Source organism: Pelodiscus sinensis, chromosome 19 (genome assembly GCF_049634645.1).
Source record: "Pelodiscus sinensis isolate JC-2024 chromosome 19, ASM4963464v1, whole genome shotgun sequence".
Taxonomy (NCBI): domain Eukaryota; kingdom Metazoa; phylum Chordata; order Testudines; family Trionychidae; genus Pelodiscus; species Pelodiscus sinensis.
The window spans coordinates 19,414,530-19,434,388 of NC_134729.1; the positions used below are offsets into that span (position 1 = coordinate 19,414,530).

Below are 19,859 nucleotides of genomic sequence, written 5' to 3' on the forward strand. Positions count from 1 at the left end.
AGACTAACACGGCTACATCTCTATTACCAGGGCTCGACAAATAATGCAATCTACTCGCCCGCGGCGAGTAGATTGTAACCTGGAAGAGCTGGGTTAGGGCGATATGCGCAGATCGCCAGACAACACAGCTGGCGAGCCATGTCTATTACTATAAGCCCCCCCCCCCCCACTTTTGTACAAATGTGTTAATAAACTTGAAGTTTATATAACCAAACACTGGCCAAACTCACAAATATTGTTTTAACAAAGTTCAAACTGATTATTGAAACACAGACCCCAGCTTGAATGCAAGAGCTGTTTATTATTTTTTATTGATGACAAACAGGTTTAAAACATACAGACAAAATCAAAAGAGTAACAGTGCTAGCACTGATGTCTGTGGATTTATAAAACTCAGAGTAACTGCTACAAAGGAAAAAAAACAGCACAAAGCAGAGGCAAGCATTCCAACCAGTGAAATAAAGGGGTTGGGGGAAGGGGGAAAAAGGGGTTACATTACTCAATGGATTGAATTGCACAAAGAGTTACAGCTTAAACCTATCAAAACTCTATGCAACTACTCAGCCTACCCAGAAGGAAAAAAAATAAAGTGTTAATAAATAAAATAGTCCCTCATATGAAGGAAGGTGGCCTGTGTCTCCATTCTTTGCACATTGTAGAAGTCTAAACTCTGGAGGCTTTTTATGAAACAAGAAGATTATTTTGTTTCAGAAAGGTTTCTAATTTATTTTGCAGTTTCTGAACATTGTTCACTGCAGGACTAAACAAAAAAGGAATTCAGAACATCGGTTCTAAATTTCATGTGCATGCTACTTACAAAACTGGTGATACATTATACTATAACTGGGGTGGGGGGGAAGGGAAGACATGAAGAACTACAGCAAATACAAGTTATGAAAGTAGATCATGTACAGAAAGGACAGAGTAATGAAAGTGGATGTTTCCAAATTACAAGAAGTGGGCTGTTATTTATTCTAATAAAGTACATTCACTGAGAAGGTTTTTTTCTGTTTTAGTTCCTCAAAAAAATTAAAATAAAATAAAGATTTGGAAACACTTGGAGCCCTTTGATTATAAAGCTAACTTAATTCATAAACTTTAAAAAACATCTAGTTTAGTAATTCACACACACTACTGATTTTAGCCAATTAGGAGGTAGAGATTATTCTAATTTAGGGATCTGATAAAAATGTGTTAGTAGGAATTTAAGTTCTCTGTGCTGTTTCTAAAAAGGTTTAGACAAATAAAATGCTCCCAGTGTTCCCACTTGTTTAAGACACAGGTACAATTTAGAAATTGGATGGCTTTTTATGTGCTATTTTCAGTTTGACTTCCAACTACTACTCAAGCCAGCTAGCACTGGTGCCACTAGCCATGTTCCCCACCTGAAAAGCATTCTCCAGGGTTGATTTTCACTTGAATACCTGAATCATTCATCTACCTGAATTAAATCACTGAAGAAGCCACACAAAAGCCTAATCCATCGTTTCTAATTACACCCATCAAAGGCCACCTTCCAACAACTGCCTGCTTTTTCCATTTTTTTTAAACCTGCTTCAGTATCATTGTAGTCTTTACTTCAAAACCAATATAATCCCCAGTTTCCACTACTTCCTCCCAACATCGGCGGGAATGAATAAAGCAGGCCTACTAGCATCTTTTCCTCCAGGGCCGAAGGGTACAGCAACCCATCCCCTTTTAAGCGCACAGTTCGTCTTACAGAAAGGCTTGTTTTCACAGAGTAGAGTCCAGACAGTAGCCAATTAAAGCATACAGAAAACACTTTGAAACCCTCCTCCTGCTTGAGCATGCAGGCTCCTTTCACTTCTAACTGCTATCCATTGTAGGAAGAAGAGGCTGATTGCTGCAACTTTAAATCACACTGAAAGTTCTCAAGGTCGGTACTCTAAGTTAGATTTTTTTTTTGTTTTAATTTTTTTTGTAAGCTTCTCAGAACAAGGATCTCCCAGGTCCACTACTAAGAATTCAGAGACACTTCTAAAAATGCCGTGCTCCTTTGAAAGAATCTCTTAAAACCACCTTGTCACGAAATACCCGTTCAGAATGTGGGCGACATGGTGACACTAGAATTTCAGAGCCAGTTTTGGACAACAAAACCTGCATCTCAGCGTTGAACAGTCACCAGGTTCTGGCAGGTTTTCTGCACGGCTTACTGTCCCCTTTAGGCAGGATGTTTCCTCCTTAGATACTCTGCTTTTAAAACTGCGATACTGCTAAAAGATATAGTACCTTTTCAAATGAGAACAACTCTGAGATGAGGGTTTTCCTCTCCCCTCCTGCTCTGAAAAGCGATGCCCTGCTCGCAAAGAGAAGTATGGAATGAAGTGAAACCTGCTTAAGGCCCTTCTCTCAGGCTTGGTTGACGGGGGGAGCAGGGACTCAGCGGACCACTTATTCTTTCAGGGCGAGTTGCCTTCTCAGTGAGGCGCCAGCCAGTCCTTTGGTGCTCTCTCTCCTCTCCGGTCAGTCTCCTTGTCTCAGTGAGCTAGCAGTGGGCTCTCAGGCGCGCTCCTCTCTCTCTCCTCTCCATTGGTTGGTTTCTCTTTCTTTCTTTCTCTTTCCTGTTGCTCTCACACAGTGGTGCTTCAGTTTTAGCAGTGGAAAACAGGTATCCATTTTATTTTTATTTTTTATTACCCAGAATAAAATGCTGATGGAACTAAGCTCCACACAAGCTTAGCTCTTCTTCCTCAACCTGAAGAAAGGAAAGGACACCACGTTAACCCAGGGCTACTCAACTTTGGAAGCCCTAGGGGCCACAATGATCCTCACAGCACATGCCGAGGGCCGCAACGTAAGTGTGGTTGCATAGACATGCACAAATAGATGCAAATAACTTTTCACACTGATGGGCTTGAATACAAAGATTAAGCCTTAAGCCAACATGGCGCCGGACCCAAAGGTGGCCGGTGAGAGCCAGTCGGCACTTCTCAGGCTCTGCCCACAAGGCTAAGCAGCCAGCACTTCCCACAATGCCCCGGCACCTCCTCCCTGGGAGCCAGAAACAATGATGCCCTGTAACTGTCTGTTCCAGCCAGCCCGTCCACTTGTGTCTTTCAATGCCCACCCCAATGGGGGGAGCGTGTTCCCAGTGGAGGCCATGTTCAAAGGATCCCACCCCCGCGTAAACCCAAGCTGCCCCCTAACAAATGGGCCACGTGTTGAGTAGCCCTGCATTAACCACTTCTCTACTGCCACGTGAGCTAGAGATTGCTTTTAAGAACTTCCGCCATGGGAGGAAACGAACACAGACCCGAACCTCTTAAGTGCCTTACACTCTAATACTGTGACAGCCCCGTCACTCCACCATGTTGATATGCACGTTCCCCCTGGTAAGTAGAGTCCTGTGACAGCGCCACATCAATCTGAGATTTAAACTCATCACCAAGGTAACTGTCCTGAAATGAGAAATTTTTTCTATTAGGTCCCAAAAGCTTTCCAGCATCAGGGTCTCACAAGAGTATGCTACATTTGGCAAATGGAGTTGTGATTGCCAAGTGACTATTTCCTTCAGCCCACGTCTACACTAGGAAGCTAATTTGAAATTACTAAATTCGACTTCACTCTCCATTTAACAAATTCGAACTTGTGTGTCCACACTATGGGGAAGCATCAAAATCAGTCCAACGCAGGCTCCATTAATGTGGACTGGGTACCTCGGACTTAAGAGCCCCCAGGAAGCACTGGGGAGTAACTGGTTCGAATTACTCTGGCTACGTCTAGACTACATCCCTTTTTCGATAAAGGGATGTAAATTAGGCATGTCGATATTGCAATCGAAGCCGGGATTTGAATTTCCTGCGCTTCATTTGCATAATGGCGGCTGCTGCTTTTTTCCGAAACAGGGCTTTCAAAAACAAACAACAACAACAAAAACCCCAGCAGTTTAGGCGGGGCAATTTCAACAGAAATGCCCTGTTTCAAAAGATCCTGTACTCCTCAAGAAATGATCCTGTACGCCTCAAATAACTTTCGGAATTAGCATTATTCCTGATGAAAAGCAGGAGTACAGATTTCAAATTAAGCAGCCCATTATTTTGAAATAATGGGCTTGGTGGTGTTGATGCTCCACTTATAAATTTGACTTAAGGGGAGGGGGGGTTATTTCAAAATAAAGTTCTAGTGTAGACCAGGGCTCAGATTATCCCTCAAATCAACCCCCTCGCTGTTCAATTTCTACAGTGATTTACCCAGTGTAGTAGCTGCAAGTTACTGGTGTTTGCAATAACTGTTCTGTTAAGGTACTAGAATACCCTTCTCTTTAAGAATGGGTCTGATTTCAGGGTAGGGCCTATGATGAAATGAAATGAAGGCTAACACCCACAGACCTTTAGCCTTTAGGACCAAAGGACTCCTCGTTGTTTTTGCAGATACAGACTAACCTGGCTATGCGGATACATGTCATCCATATACCTGGCTACATATGCAGCACAGGATGTACCTCAAGGGGAAATACCCTTATATATTCAGACTGAGGGGAATGGCAACGAAAGCTACTCCCAAATACCACAAGCTTCTTCCACGCCCATGAAGTCTGATCAAAAAAGCCCCTTTGTAGCCTAGGCAGTTTCCAGCTAGGATTGTTACATTCTTACCTGGGATAATTCTGGCTGGGAGAGTCCTGGCTGGCTCATCTGCGATGGCTGACTCATGGAGATGTAGCCCTGAGTCAGCGGACCCTGGGAGAATGGTTGGGACACCACATCTTGGCTCGCTTGACTGTTCGGAAGATTTGATTGGCTTGTTCCGGGAATTCCAAAACGGTTTTTCTGGCGCCCACCACGACCAGCCTTTCCTTTAGGTGCCCCACGCCCTGAAAAAGTTAGTTCCCACCAAGGGAGTGAAAATACTTTATACACATAATGATTTTACTTTGTTTCTAATGATTTTACTTTGTTTCTAGTCACATCTACATTGGTGGCTTACACAGCATTGTACCCAGTTAAGTAGCAACTGTAAATCAAAAGGTTTAAAGACAGTATAAAAAGTAAACTTGTAGACTGTGATGGGCAGAGTTCTCTTGGAGCCTGGAGGATAGTCAGAGGCTTTATGGCATGTCCACCAGTCTTTACAGCCAAGGAAGGCTAGACAATTTCCTTCGAGGCCGTGTTACCATTAGCTCTTACGAAACATACCCTCCACTGGGGCCTTCTGTAGTGTCTCCGACAGGGAGAGTCAAAAGGTAATTATGTTTGGTCTGTATTTAAACAGTTACATACCTGCGGCCGGTCCATTAGCCTGCCCAAAATATCCTGGGGGTGGCATCGGGGGCATCACGAGGTTGAAAGGGATAGGAATGTTCATAGCAGTGACATGGCTGGGTCCTGCACTAATCATTCCAATCTGATCGTGGGTTTGGAAGTACATGTTGGAGGGGCGCCCTAGAAAAATGTAAACAGCTCAATGTTATTGTCTCAGGATTTTTTTGTATTGTCAAAGCATTCTTCAGACCAACCCACAGATCAGAAGCAGCTGAGTCAAGGTACAAAACAGTTTACACTGAAGGTTAATCTGGGGTTTCGGAAACGCCACATTTGTATGGTGGTTGAGCTTTCATTTAAAAGTTTTGCCTAAAACATGGTGCACAGGTGTTCTTTACTTGGGAGCTTTCAAGAGAAATCCTAGTTCTGCATCAAGAACCCACCTGATGACTACCTGATGGAGAAATCAATAAAGAAGTTCAACTCATGCAGCTTACTCACCTTGACTGCTCCGGTCATAGACTGACCCTGGGATAATGGCTTCGCGTGCATCATACATGGCAGTGGTCATGAACCGGGCACCCTAGAAATGGTACATGAAGTTAGACAATAAATCCTTCCATTCGGAACCATTGCTGCAAAATGAAAAGCATTGCAACTTTACAGTTCTTCAGGGTAGGGATTCTGTTGGGCTCTGCCTGTCAAGGTATCAAACACATTTCAGCATGAACCGCAGACACCCAAATCTGCCATTTAAACTAGTCATAAGAACAGCCACACTGGGTCAGACCAAAAGGCCCGTCTAGCCCAGTATCCTGCCTGCTGGTAGTGGCCAGATGTCCCAGAGGGAGGGAACCCAACAGGTAATCCCTCTCCTGTCATCCATTTCAAGACAAACAGGGACTAGGGACACCATCCCTACCCACCTTGGCTAATAGCCACTGATAGACCCAACCTCCATGAATCTAGCTAGCTCTTTTTTTGAACCCTGTTAAAGTTCGAGTCTTCACCACATCCTCTGGCAAGTAGTCACTTCATTTATTTCCAGTTAGTATTTTAAGTGTTTTTTAAAATTTAAATAGGCTGGAGTTTTGAGAGAGTGACTATTTTACAGTTCTCCCTTGCTCTGTACTCATGGCTTAAGGTACTACCAGATCCAATTATTAGAGTTATTTTTATTCACTGCCACTGATCCATATTTAGCAAATGACAGAAGCTTAAATGTGCTTTTATCCTAAATAAGTTAGTCATATTTAGGGAAACAGAAAATTCTACAGAATGCCTTCTCTCAGAAACTACTTCCTACATTTAAGCTCTCTATACAGGAAAGATGAGGTTAACTACAAAAAGGCTTTGCATTCAGTAGGGCTGGCCCTCTAAGCAGATGTGAGGTGGCAACCTGTGTGGTCACATGCCACCAGCTAAGGAAAAACCCACAGCAAACAAACTGGCTAGGACCTACCCCCTTCTGCCACTGCCCTGCCTCTAGATCTTTGGGCAGCTTCCCCCTTTCCCTCACCCCAGACAGGACTCCAATTCAGGCAACGGGAGGTGGGCTTTAGAACCAGCCCTGCAGTGCCCTGAAGCAGCATGCCCTAGAAGAGCACTGTCCAGGCAAAGGAAAGCAGGACTTCTCTGCCATCTCCCACAACTGGTACATTTGTAGTAACTTACTGGGTTGATGGTATTGACAAGTTTACGGGGCTTGCTGAACTGCATAAGGCTCTCTCGGAGGTTGTTTAGTGGTCCCTCTACCAGTACTTTCTGCTCCTTGTAGTAGTTCAGCAGGTGATTCCAGAGCGGTTGTTTAGACAGAGCTTTTGGGTTCCCAACAATAATTACTCCGTATCTATGGAATATCAGATGGTCATGTAGGCTAAGTCAGAAATCAACTATAAAGTTTATTTAAGAAATTCTACGTTCACCAGATTAACACGGCATTACAAAAAAGGCAGAATAAGATGTAGTAAACTCAAATTGAGATATGTTCTCCCTCTACTTGGCTGTAGCTCCCACTATCCTTGCATGCACGAACTGCAAACAGAGTATGGTCCCAGCGCAAGCTTAGGCCTCAGGTTCCTAGGTATGCAACTGAGTGGCAGCTGACACGCAGGTTGTGTTAGTTTTACACCCTGCTTCCAGCTTTTCCCAAACCAGCAGAGTTCACAGAATCTTGCTAGCGCATATCACTTTCAAAAGATTGCCTTACAGGCCTCACGGCTTATTTCTGCTAGAAGTGTCAAGGAGGAGAGAAAGAAAAGGAGGAGCACATGGGACTGCAGAATATGCTGCTTGTGCTGTGCTAGTGAATATCTGTGCCTACAATGAAACACTCCTAGTCTTAAATATGAGCCCTACGCTAAGGTTTGAAAGAGAACAATGGAAACAGATGGAGCCTCAGAGTAACTAGCTCCTTTGCAATAGAGATCAACACATCTAATGAAAGTCCTTTAAGGGAAAGCCAAGAGACAGAAATCCTGTGGCCAATATTTAATCACAAGATGACTTTATTATGCCAATCATATAAGGAAGATTACTGAAGTCACCTTATTAGACCAGTAATGGTATGCTCTAGTGACCGTTTATCAAACAAACCTACTGTGTACTTCAACCAGATTAGTTTAACTCAAAAGAACAGCTTTTAAAATAAACCTGTGGGCATCAGTAAAACTGATTAAGAAGCATCAATTTCATGCTCCTATCAAAGCATCCTCCCCTCCCCCCATATGAGGCAGAGGCTGACTAGAACCAGTCACCGGAGAGAAGAACTCACAGAAACCACTACTGAGAGAGGGGGAGAGCTCAGTGGAGATGCCTCAGCTTCTGCTGATTGCTGGATAGCGGGGAGGAAATGGAGGACATGGAACTCCCTTTCTGCTCCAGCCAAGTGAATGTGAGGAAGGGGCAGGCCTGCTTCAAGGTCAGACTGCTCCATTTACAAATAGGTCATTTTCTGACAGTCACTTGAACATTAAAGCTATATTACTAATATTTCAGTTAGCATGAGAACACTCTTAGTGATGTGGGAATCATTTTAATGTTCCCATCAGCTTACAAGATGGCTCTGTTCACTGTTACATTATGTACAGACTAACTCTGCTATCCCCTGAAGCAGTGGAACTTTTGTTGGGCAAGAGTTCATGTAAGAAATAAAAAGTCTACTACATCCATGCAGAGTATTATAATCATACCGCACCTTGCTCTGGTGAGAGCTACATTAAGACGTCTGGGATCATTCAAAAATCCAATTCCTTGGTGCTCATTGGCTCTTACACAAGAAAGGATAATAAAGTCCTTCTCTCGTCCTTGGAAAGCATCAACACTTGCGATTTCCACTTCCTGAAGAGAAGAACCCCCCATGTAAACTAGGTTCCATTTGAAGACCAGGGCAAGGAAGAGAACTGTGCTACGGATGAGTATTACAAACTATTCTGGCTGAACATCTCTAACCAACCCCATCATTCTGCAAACAAATGTTAGTCTGACATTCTTGGTTTTAGAACAAAACTGTTTATAGCTCAGTGTTTTATGATTATGCTGGCATTCACCAGGAATACAAACATTTGTACCAGAAAAAAAAATATTACTACTGCTGTCATACTGTGCTGTGGAATCCTCATTATTCTAAAGCATTTGCTATTTTAGATAGCATTAATCAGATTTGCTCTGTCCAGGAACATTCTGCTAGCCAAAATGTTTTCAGCATTACAAAAAATGGCTTCTATTAAGTATACAGCTTTGGTCTTGTTTGCAGCAATTACCCAAGAATATAATACTTGGAATTATACAGTCAACGGGGAAGAACGTGTCTTTTAAAGAAAGCTGTAACAATTGGAACTTCATAGTATCTTGAATGTGAACAGAAGCCCAGAAATAAAGTCTCCTGTGTACAAAGACACATTACCTGATAGAGTTTTGTATGCAAGGAACCGCTGAACTGCATGTACTGCACCAGGTAAGAACGCTGGCCCTCATAGGGAGTAATGATGCCAATCTGATCTGGCTTGGCACCAGCTTTCAATAACTTTGTAGTTATTTTCTCCACATTAGCAGCTTCCGTCCTAGAAAGAAAGATTTTAGGGTTTTTTTAAGACACTAAATAAATACACTGCAGAATGAAGGTAAATGAACATTACATTTAACTTGCTAAATACTTCTTGCAAGTTACCAGGGTTATCAAAAAAAAAACCAATCAAGGTTTAATGCTGCATTAGCTTCTATATGAATATTATGAAAGAAAAGTATTTTCTTACGCTTGCATTACTCAACCAGCTTGAGCGATTCAACTCAAGCTTCATCTTCAGCACGAGGCCATACAGGGAAAGTTTTTAACCAAATTTTCTCTGAGCTAAAACTACTGGTGCCTGAAAAAGGAAAAACTTGGAAACTGGAACTTTCCATTACATATGGTATTCCCTACCAAGCAAAGCTGAATACCTAAATGCCCTGGAAAGACAAACAAGTGTGTTTTTCTCCTTCCAAAGCCAAGAATCTATATACCATAAGTTTATTGGGCATATGTATTTTGGAGATCTTAAAAACAAATCCTTTAACATAGTACAATTCTCAACAAAACTTTGCTTTCTGCCTGCTGATGTATCATTCGTGTGCAAGCTGGTTTGCTTCCTTGCCGCATTTAAGCCATGATGTATAATAGATTGTGATGAAAGGCATTATAATAGAAACTGTAAAGAAACCATGGGACTGAAGCAATGACAAGCACCCCCAATAGTTGAATAAACAAGGCAGTAAACTTCCTGGAGTGGTGTTAAAGGAGCTGGAGGGAGAAATGCCAGGATTAAAGAAATCCTTTCCCACTATGCGCTTGTCACACTGAGCTATTGTATCAGACTGACACCTCCAAGAGAGAAGACTTTGTTCTTCAGAAGCCAGTGTATATCGGAGCCCAATGCTTCCAGACAGCAGCTGATTTGAATTTGCTGCTGCAGTAATCAATTCACACCATCACAGATCTGTGCCTGATAATGGCTTGCTTTTGAAAGTGAGAAGTGTCCACAGTATTACACAGCTCACCAACTTAAAGGGACATGAAATTATTTCAAATCACTGGTGTTAGCAGGACTTGACAGCATATGAATCCTTCTCTCCCACTGATTTAATATATTATTTTGGAGTACAGACTAGGGCAATATTGTGTAGTTGTATTCCAGTGCACTGATCTAAGGTACAAATATTATTTTAGATAAGAAATAAATGTCTATATTCATAACGACATGGCACTCTAACCTACTGGGGTGGGGGGTCATGCTGGCCACCTGCCAGACTTCCACCCTGGGCCAGCCCATTGCAGAAGGGGCAGCATGGCACAGTGGGTGGCTGCTCCCAGGGTTTGGGGCACTTGCTGTGCCTTTGCAGTCACTTGTAAGCATTATTGTCCCTTCTATCACACCCCTCCCTTTCCATTTGATGCAAAACAAATGCATTCCACTCATATCCCATTGTCTTGGAACAACCAAACCCAGAACTTGCTTTAAGTTAGGATGTGAGGAAACTGCCTACCAAATTTGCGGTCAAAGCTCTTACCATTTAGGAAGAGTTCTTGGACAAAGACTCAGACACACAGATGCACAAACTCACTAAAATATGTAGTAGATTGAGCTGGTCAAGAGTCCTGTGATAGGAGACTTTTTCCATTTTACAGATAGGGAACCGAGGCACTAGGGTTAAGTGATTTGCCCACGGTCAGTCTGTGCCTCCCCAGTGCCTTAGACACAAGGTCTCCTTCCTATGAATGTTAGGGAATCATTACTTTTTTAAATGTGAAGGCAGATGGGAAAAATTAAGATGATCTAGGCACTTAAGTCTCATTAATTTCCAATGGAACTTAGTCACTACTGAAAATTTTCCCTATTTATCTAACAGCAGCATTGAATTCTATTTACCTGTTTAAGTAAGAGGTGCCTGAACTGGCAATTTCTTCTTGACCCTGCGTCACATAGAAAAACATTGGCTTATCTGGCTGGGGCCATTGGAAATCAAATCCCTTTTTCACACGGTCCGCTGAGGAGGGAAAAAAAAAGCCAAAATATTCACAATGCTCCTTTAGCATCACACTCCTTTACTGCACTTAGCAGTTATTAAACTTAGCTGCAGTCCAGTGTCAATGCCCCCTTTTCAGTATATCCAGTTAAGCTATTAACAAAGCTCTCATGCTGATTTTCAGAGGACTGAATGGAAATCAATTTGTACTTTGCCAACTGTTTTTTTTACCTGCAGTAACACCATTCTGGAGCGAGCCCTCATAGAAGATGTTGGATGGAAAAGCACTAAGTGCAGGATGCATACGGTACTGCACTTGCAGGCGAATTGGACGAATACCCAACACCACAAGCCTCTCAAAAAGGGACTGAGACAAGCCTGCCTTTGCAGCTTTCTTACACATCACCACAGGACCAAGCTGGCAGTGATCACCTACAAGGATCAGCTGTGAAAAAAGAAACATTCAGCATTAACTACAATACACATTAATGTAATTTAGTATTGTGTGAAGTTCACACAGGTGTCCCAGCTGATACAATTCTAGAACAGAATGATTGCAAGTCAGATTGAATGTACAGCACACTAACACCATCAGTAAGAATGTAGGTGAGTTTCACCATATGCTCTATATCCAGACCTAGCAGTCCCTTCTAGTCATCCATAAGTGGAATCTCCAGTCAGACCTGAACATAACAATCACTGCAAAAACTTTGGAGGGGCAATTTTATTGACAAGTTGTTTGGACCTGTAACAGGGAATTAAATGCCTGTCCAGAAAGTGGGGAGTTTTTACTCCAACAGATGCAAAAACAGGGAAAATGGCAGGAATAATTTTCTGTGAATTACAAATAGCAAATAGATATCTACTTATTTCTGCTTGCGAGTTCCATTATTTTTTAGTGCAGTCCTCCCTACCTGCTTGGCTCCCAGAACAACTGGCACCATACATTCTGGTTCAGTAGCTTGTGTGCTTTCATCAATTAAAATGGAACGGAACTGCATTTTTGCAAGTCTCGGGTCACCTGCTCCCACACACGTGCAACAAATAACATCTGCATTCTGAGAAACAGACAAAAACACGTATTTCAGCACAAGCATTCTTAGTTACAAGTTTCAGCTATGAAAGGACATGCTCGTAAATACCAAATTGTATATCAATAGATAATATTTTTATATGGAAAATCAATAAAGTTATTTAGTTCTTTGTAACAATTTACCAATGTTCATGCTGGGTTCTCCATCACTGGCAATTTTTAGAAAAACACTTGGTTTTGATATAACATATACACTAAGAATTTCCTTCTGGGAAGTTCTGTGGCCTGTATTAGACAGAAGATCAGCCTAGATGATCACAATGGTCCATTAAGGCCTTGCAATTGACAAATCTGAAAGAATTCCCAAGGTGGTTTACAAATTATATACATAGATATGCATCTACCAGTGAAGTATAGCCACCCCAGGGTTGAAAAGAGGCAGCTCTTAAAAGAGCAACATTAATCAATCACAGGTTGTAAACAAATTATTATGCCTCTATGAAACACATGTGGCCCTGCTCCAAGAAACACTTTGTAATATTTACGTATCCAACCTTTACTAGTCTACAAAAACATTACAAGTGCTAACAAAGAAAAAAAGTCTTTACCATAAGCAATTCACGCTCTGCTGTTCTTTTCAGTGCACGATAGCGTTTCTCATCGGCAGATGACAATTCTCCAGTTTCATCTTTCAGCTGCTGCAATTTCTGGAGCTCAGGCATACTACGGCAAAGAAATTTGTCATCAAAACAATCAGGTTTTCTTAAAATTCAAGTGTAAAATTCCTGTATTTGGGGTTCTAAAATTCCCTTGCACAGAACAGCAGTTGTCAAGCGAACTTTTCTTTTGGCTGTCCACAAGACAACTGAGCTTGTATAATTTATTAAGTCACAGCGTAACCATGTCATTGCATTAAATTGAATGCATTTTGTCATTGCTACATAGCTAGCCTATTGCAACACAAGAGCCCAAGCCATGTTTCCTGGACAACTTCTTACCTATCCATGTTTCTGATCTGGTTGTGCAATGCCAAGAAAGATACGGGAGAATCAATCGCCTCACGACTTTTAGCACACAGACGAACAACTTTTAGTCCTGTCTGATGAATCTTCTCAGTGAGCTGATCCACAGCTATGTTACTTGGGGCACAAACTAACACAGGCCTTAAAAATTAAAGAGAAGAACAAACTGAGGTAAACACAATTGCTGAGGATTATACATTTCCTAAAGGTAAAAAAACTAATCAAGACAAGATCAGAAAAATCTAAAATCTGAATATATCCTCAGATAAGCTATTCACTGTTTTTCAAATTCAGCATTTTCTCATTGCATTTTCACTTTTATATCTGTTGAATATAATTTCTATTTACCAATGCAGAAGTGCTTAAAGTATCACAGTTTCGACATACATAAAATATGCAGAGTTATCAGTTAAAATTTCTTACCCGTTGCCCTGCCGAGCTAAATGATAGACAATAGTGGCTGATGTCACAGTTTTTCCTGTACCGGGGGGACCTTGGATAAGGCTAAGAGGACGCTGCAAGACAGTCTTTACAGCATAAACCTGAAAAAAAAGTTTTGCTATTTTAGCATACAATTGGTACTTAAAGTGTAAGCATAGCAAGGTTATTACATTTTTTCACTCAAGACTATAAACCTTGTAATTAAATCCTTTATGGAACTGTGACTGACGAGAAAAGATAGGGTTACCTGAGAATGGTTGAGGTCAGGAAGTCCTTGTGCTGTAAAACGCTTTGGCAACTGGCATTTAATAATCACATCTTCCACCTCATGACCTAACAGTTTGTGGTAGATGTAGCCAGACACTGAAGTTTCATCCACTGCAAATGTTTTTAAAGCACTCTGCATTCTACAAGTGAACACACAGAAGGAAACAAAACATGAACTGAATGCATTTATCCACAAACTTCTGTAATGTGGAGGTTAAGTAGGTACAAGGTACAAACTCAAAATCCATTAGGCTTAATAAGCGGGTTGGGGAGGATACAAAATACTTTCAGAGTGGCAAACAGAATAAGCCTTCCACCATTCTGCTAGCCAGCAATGAGCTCCCTATATTCCTAGATACTGTTCTCGTGTAAGAGAACCACAGTGTGCTTCCAAAGACGGAAAAATTCCAAGGAAGACAAATGCCACTACAGGTAGTCAAGATTACTTTTGACAGCCACCCAGGGTTTGAAGACGAGTTGTGTTAAGCAGGATTTTTGGAGTAGGGATGTACGAGTTTAACCAGTTACTTGATTAACCAGTAAGTTGATACTTATTGGTTCTTGTTAAAGGTTAAACTCTGCTAGGGAGCACAGGGCTGGCAGCACCGGGAGCTTGCAGGGCTGGGAGCTCATGGGAGCCATTTAACCGATGGAATTTTGGTCAGTTACATGACTTTTTTCATTTGTATATATTTTAACATCCCTATTTTGGAGCAGCCTTGCATGCCTCACAGAACTCTGCAATTAAGTTTGAGGACTTTACTGTCCCAATGATTAACAACCCCAAAGACTACTGTTCTCATGTCATTGACATTTTCAGCTGTTATGGTTTTAGAGCAGGGGTGGGGAATCCTTCTTGGGTTGGGGGCTACTAACCCCACTGAAAAAAAATCACTCAGGTGGGGAACAGTGGGGACTGGAGTGCCAGCACAGGCTCCCCAACACTGGGGGTGAGCGGGAGACAGCCCTGAGCCCTTGGGGGCTGGCTCCAGACAAGCCAGGGACTGCATCTGGCCCCCGGGCCTTAAGATCCCCACTGCTGTTTTAGAGGAAAAGCTGGATACTTACGCTACTGAACTGTTATTTTTGTGATTTTACTGCAAAGTGAGGGGTGTTTGTAGTACAAAAAGGTTAGCCATCAGCAGCTCTAGGTACATACTAAAGCTGGTGACAACATTTTCACTACCCTAGTCATGCTACAAACACACCTTCACTTGCAGCAAAGACATCTCCAAAATGGACTGAAGCTCTGGAGAATAAATCAGAAAAGATTAAATTTGAGCATCCTGAACATTGCTGAGCAAGCTGCTGTGTGGAAACACACCAACTCCCTTCAGTGCACAAGAGAAAAAAACCTGTTGGGAGAAAGTTTGTCTCTCCTTTCTTTTATATGAATATGCATGATAAAAACAACGCATTCAGAATGAGGTACACAACAAACAAGGTGGCCAGTGGAGCTTCTAAACAGAACACGGAGAAAGAAAACAGTTCTCTCAAGAAAGGTCCTCTCTGCTTTCAATTCTGCTGTATGTACCTCTTTTTGTCTCTGGAAGTGAATTTTAGGAAATAAGGTACAGAAGTACTTCATCAATAGCGAAAATTCAAACTGAACGACAGGAAAAGGTGTTTTGATTATGTATGACACCTGCTGGATTCTAAGCTGCTTTCTGACTGCCAGGAAGTTTACATACCTGTCAAATGAAGTAGACTTCCACACAAAATCCACCTGGAAGTTATGAGTTACTTCCACAGGTGCTCCAACACTGCTCCTCAGCTCAATAGCTATCTCATCACCGTAATCTGCAGAACCTTGTTAAGTAGTAATTTATCTTGTAAGTTTGGAATTTATTTTTCTACTTTAAAGCAACTGGAATGTTGAAATATAAGCAGATCCCTGGGCATCAGCTGGACAGTGATTAAAGCAGTTTCAAAATTAGTTTCCTTTCTTCCTCCTTTACCATCTTTCATGGGCAGATCATCTCAGGTACTTCTAGAGACTGCCATTACCGTAATTTAGCAAATATACCCAGCGTTTTTTTCTATTTGAGTTTAAAAAAAATCTTGGAATAGGTTATTACCCCACTGTACAAGTGAGGAATTGAGGCACACAGATGCTAAGTGACCTGCCCAGTGTAATAAATACTTTACATACACTAGTGAAATAATTAAGGTGAGCCAGAAGCAAAAAAAACTTCAATTTTCCTCTGAGTAACTGCCTCAGTCCCACCAACCCAACCCTGAACTACTCAAATCACGGTGCAGCTGTGTCAGTGAAATGATCTGCATCTCAGGGGGGGATTAAGTAAAGGATACTATCAGGAACTTTAATAACATGACCAATTCCTTTCCACAAAGGGGCCAAGTCTCCTTTATATCTCAGGCAGATTTCGTCTCCCTGCATAAGACGCATATCTAAAAAGAAGAACATAGAAGCAGTTATTTCTGAAATGTGTGTACTGGTGAATCCGCCCTCCAACAAAAACCAAACATTATAAAATGTTCTGGGGCCTAGGACAGACCATCAGACCGTATGCAATTTTAATGTTACTTCTTGGTTATAACATACCTAGCCCAAAACAATCTAGGAAGATATAACTCAGGCCTCATTACCTGAGTCAGTCTTTGGCAAAGTGAAGTAAGCAATTCTCTTCTTGTTCAAGCCCAGGTCCCATCTCACTGTGATGTTATCTTGGGTCTAAATTTGTTTAAAAAAAAAAGCCATGTTTTACTTTTTTAAAGAATTGTACCAGATATTTCTTGACTATCCTTTTTTATAATGCTCAGCACAGACAAATATTTACACACACTTAAAGAGTTTACACCATTTGTGTAACAACTATATTTCTACAAAAACTGGGTTACTTACCAGCAACTGGCACCACTGAGGTACTGAGTCATCTCCAATTTCTTTACAGTTTCTTCAAGAATGATGCATTTGGCCCCAAAGATGTTCAAATTTCAGGCACTGTACATAAGCGTGTGCGCTAATCACATATGCCAGGTGTTTATGTGCCCCCATACGACACCCTAAGTTCCGCTGGGAGCCCATCTGAGAAATCCAAAACTGGCAGATAGGCAAGAGTGGTTCCATGGAGGAGATGACCCAACAGAATGCCAGTTAAACTGGTAACAGTTCCCTCAAAGTTGGGGTGTCCCCCATAGAATCACAGTCTCTGAAGACTCAGGAGATTTCCACTCAAAGGCGGCTGGGGAGACTGAGGATTCAGACATTTTAAAAGCCAGTAGCACCACCACTGCTGTTTTCTGTCACCTCCCAGCCTCCAATCTCTTTACATTGTGTGATCATTTTCCATCTACCTCCCATTGTACAAGTAATGATAATGGTGACAGTTGCTACTAAAGTAAAGAGCCTTGTGTTTATTTCACTTAAGTCTTCTCTTTTCTATTTTAGGACCCAGATGTTTCATATTATGAATTCGAACACTTAAGTATAACTAAATAAGCATCTTTCAATGTTTCAATCACACTACCTGGGACTCCTTGAGTTTCTTGTCATAATCTGCTTCAAGCTTGACTAGAGGTCCAAAAATATTTTGGTACTGATAAGCATCCTCATATCTAAGTAAAACGTGCTGCGGTTCTTCATCGACACCCGGTTTTTCCAAGTCTTCAAGGGTTGCAGATGGATTTTCCTAGAAATGGAAAACAGTGTATTAAGACAGGAGACCCAGAACATCAAAGTGACTAGATTTTCATTATTAAAGCTGGGAGGAGAGTAGAAAACACTACAAGGAAAGTAAAGTAAATTTTACAGATTGAATTTTTAGTTGAAAACAGTCCTCTAAAAAGTGACTAAACACAGCATCATGGGGTTCCTTATTTACCATTATCTGACTTCTGATTAACTTTGTTTTTTTAAATGGTCATTCCTGCAAGCTTGGACTTGGACATAAAAGTTAAGCTGTGTTCTCTGCGTCACACGCCACTATCAATAATAGATCACCCAAGGCAAAATTCTGACCTCAATTAAAACTGTGCAAATTCAAAGTTGCTCTCCCTTAGTTAGGTGGTCTCTGAACTGCTAATAGATGTAAACGTTTGTCCCTGAAGCTAGATAAGACTGAATACCAAGAGCAGATTGACTTCTCCTTACTGAGACATTTGTATATAGTACTGTTTAGAATAGAACTGTACTTTAATGTGTTAATACCAGTAAGGAAATTTGGTTTTACAGATACAGTTTAAATTAGTGGTGTTTTCAATTTTAAATAAGAGCATGATTGAATTCTGTGATCTAGTAAAAAAAATGCAGGATGCTAACGAAGATTCAGAACCCACAGCATTATCCGCTATTAATCAGCAATCCTTCCTTCCATCTGAACAGTTATCTCTAATCTCCCAAGCCCTCACTCCCAGGAACTGTTACATCAAGATTTTGGATGGTAAAATTGGTGTGGGGAAACTTATCTGCATGAATGTAAAATTCCATGCAAACCTATGGCATAATACAAATAGTTAATAATGAGGTTTCTTCCATCATAATTAAATACTCAGATTTGTTAATATTTAATTACACATTCCTAATTTAGAGTGGCACATACCTTCCAAAGTTCTTCTAGTTTGTTAATTTGTTGAGCTGTAATCTGACGTGCTCTCAACTGCTCCTGTTCAGAAGGAATCTTTACGAGCCAGGAAAGGAAACAGCGATCCTGAATAAGAGGTTGCCACTGTGAGCTGTCCCAATTAATATCCTTTAAACTGCTTTGACTGGCACACGGTTGCCTGCACAATCAGGATATTGATAAAGAATGTATTAAATTACACAAGTGTAAAAACATGCACGTTTATGCTTTTGAAGTCAACTCTTTCAATAATTTCAAATACTGGCCAAAAGACTAGAGTCCACTATGATTAGCACTTGCATTGCCACTATGATACCATGAAGATGGGAACCTTAGAAATACTCATGAATGATACTGCATCACTTTTAGAAACTAGCTAACTTAGATGCCAAGCTTATCAGAGTCTTTGCCTCTGATTCAGTTACTGTTCATTAGGACCGTGTACAGAACAAACAGGATAGTTTATAATACCCCATTACATACTTAAATAAGATAACAGAAGTTTACCATAGAAATGGACCTTCTACTTCTAGATACATGGTAAGCAATAGCATTTAATAGATACAGCAGAGACCATGATTAAGATATGTTACAGGACCATTTTCAATTTAATATACAATTATTCTTTTCTTGAACAGCTGTCATTTTATGGGGTGAGAAGCCTTGTACTGCAATTTAGACTGGACACCACTCTAGTTAAAGGTTAATGGGTCAGCTTCCAACTAAAAGTGCTATTGTGCAATATATTAAATAAAATTATTCAAAAATGTAATGTGTTTAAACAATGTTAATACATGAAACGTAAGCGCTCACCTAGAAAGGACAGCTCAGATGCAAGAAATATTTTAGGTACTAGGTGCAAACAAGAAGTGCTACCCTTAAGAAATACATAACGCTACTCCATCAAATTCTACACTGCTTTTATTTGAACTCCCCGCAAAAAAGAGATTCTCTCACCTGCACAGTAATACAACTACCGAGTCAGCCTTTGCTGGAATGAAGCCAAGGAGGAACACATTTCGGCATCCACAATTATAACATTCCAAAACAGTCTCTCCCAAAGGGCCATCTTTGTGAAGAGTCACCTCTTTACACTTCGCTCTCACAAGATGATTTACAATGTGGCTGAAAGCAGAACACACACAATTTGTATGCACTCAACGCAGGAAAAAATTCTGACTACTAGACTCACATTTTAGCCTAATTTAAAACAGCAAAGAAGCTCAGTTAGCACTAAACATCCATTTCTTTTAAACAGTTGGTATTTTTGCCAATAGATCAAGTTAATCAC

General features: G+C 41.1%; 1 protein-coding gene across 3 annotated transcripts in view; it reads right to left on the minus strand.

Annotated features, from left to right (window-relative positions):
• Positions 1 to 281: 281 nt before the first annotated feature.
• Positions 282 to 19,859, minus strand: part of UPF1 (UPF1 RNA helicase and ATPase) — a 30,482-nt gene continuing 10,904 nt past the window's right edge. Inside the window, exons 4-24 of one of the 3 annotated variants that reach the window (XM_075902871.1) lie at positions 19,526 to 19,693; positions 18,548 to 18,728; positions 17,477 to 17,638; positions 16,596 to 16,680; positions 16,299 to 16,397; positions 15,677 to 15,794; positions 13,966 to 14,125; positions 13,701 to 13,819; positions 13,254 to 13,418; positions 12,864 to 12,978; positions 12,137 to 12,280; positions 11,454 to 11,667; positions 11,126 to 11,243; positions 9,127 to 9,283; positions 8,419 to 8,561; positions 6,897 to 7,071; positions 5,724 to 5,805; positions 5,241 to 5,402; positions 4,617 to 4,834; positions 3,281 to 3,419; positions 282 to 2,716 (exon numbers count right to left, since the gene is read on the minus strand). In XM_075902871.1, coding sequence (XP_075758986.1) covers positions 3,300 to 3,419; positions 4,617 to 4,834; positions 5,241 to 5,402; positions 5,724 to 5,805; positions 6,897 to 7,071; positions 8,419 to 8,561; positions 9,127 to 9,283; positions 11,126 to 11,243; positions 11,454 to 11,667; positions 12,137 to 12,280; positions 12,864 to 12,978; positions 13,254 to 13,418; positions 13,701 to 13,819; positions 13,966 to 14,125; positions 15,677 to 15,794; positions 16,299 to 16,397; positions 16,596 to 16,680; positions 17,477 to 17,638; positions 18,548 to 18,728; positions 19,526 to 19,693 — 2,905 coding nt within the window. In that variant the 3' untranslated portion in view covers positions 282 to 2,716; positions 3,281 to 3,299. The remainder of the gene's footprint in view (positions 2,717 to 3,280; positions 3,420 to 4,616; positions 4,835 to 5,240; positions 5,403 to 5,723; positions 5,806 to 6,896; positions 7,072 to 8,418; positions 8,562 to 9,126; positions 9,284 to 11,125; positions 11,244 to 11,453; positions 11,668 to 12,136; positions 12,281 to 12,863; positions 12,979 to 13,253; positions 13,419 to 13,700; positions 13,820 to 13,965; positions 14,126 to 15,676; positions 15,795 to 16,298; positions 16,398 to 16,595; positions 16,681 to 17,476; positions 17,639 to 18,547; positions 18,729 to 19,525; positions 19,694 to 19,859) is intronic. The other 2 variants (XM_075902873.1, XM_075902874.1) reach the window with 2 other exon arrangements.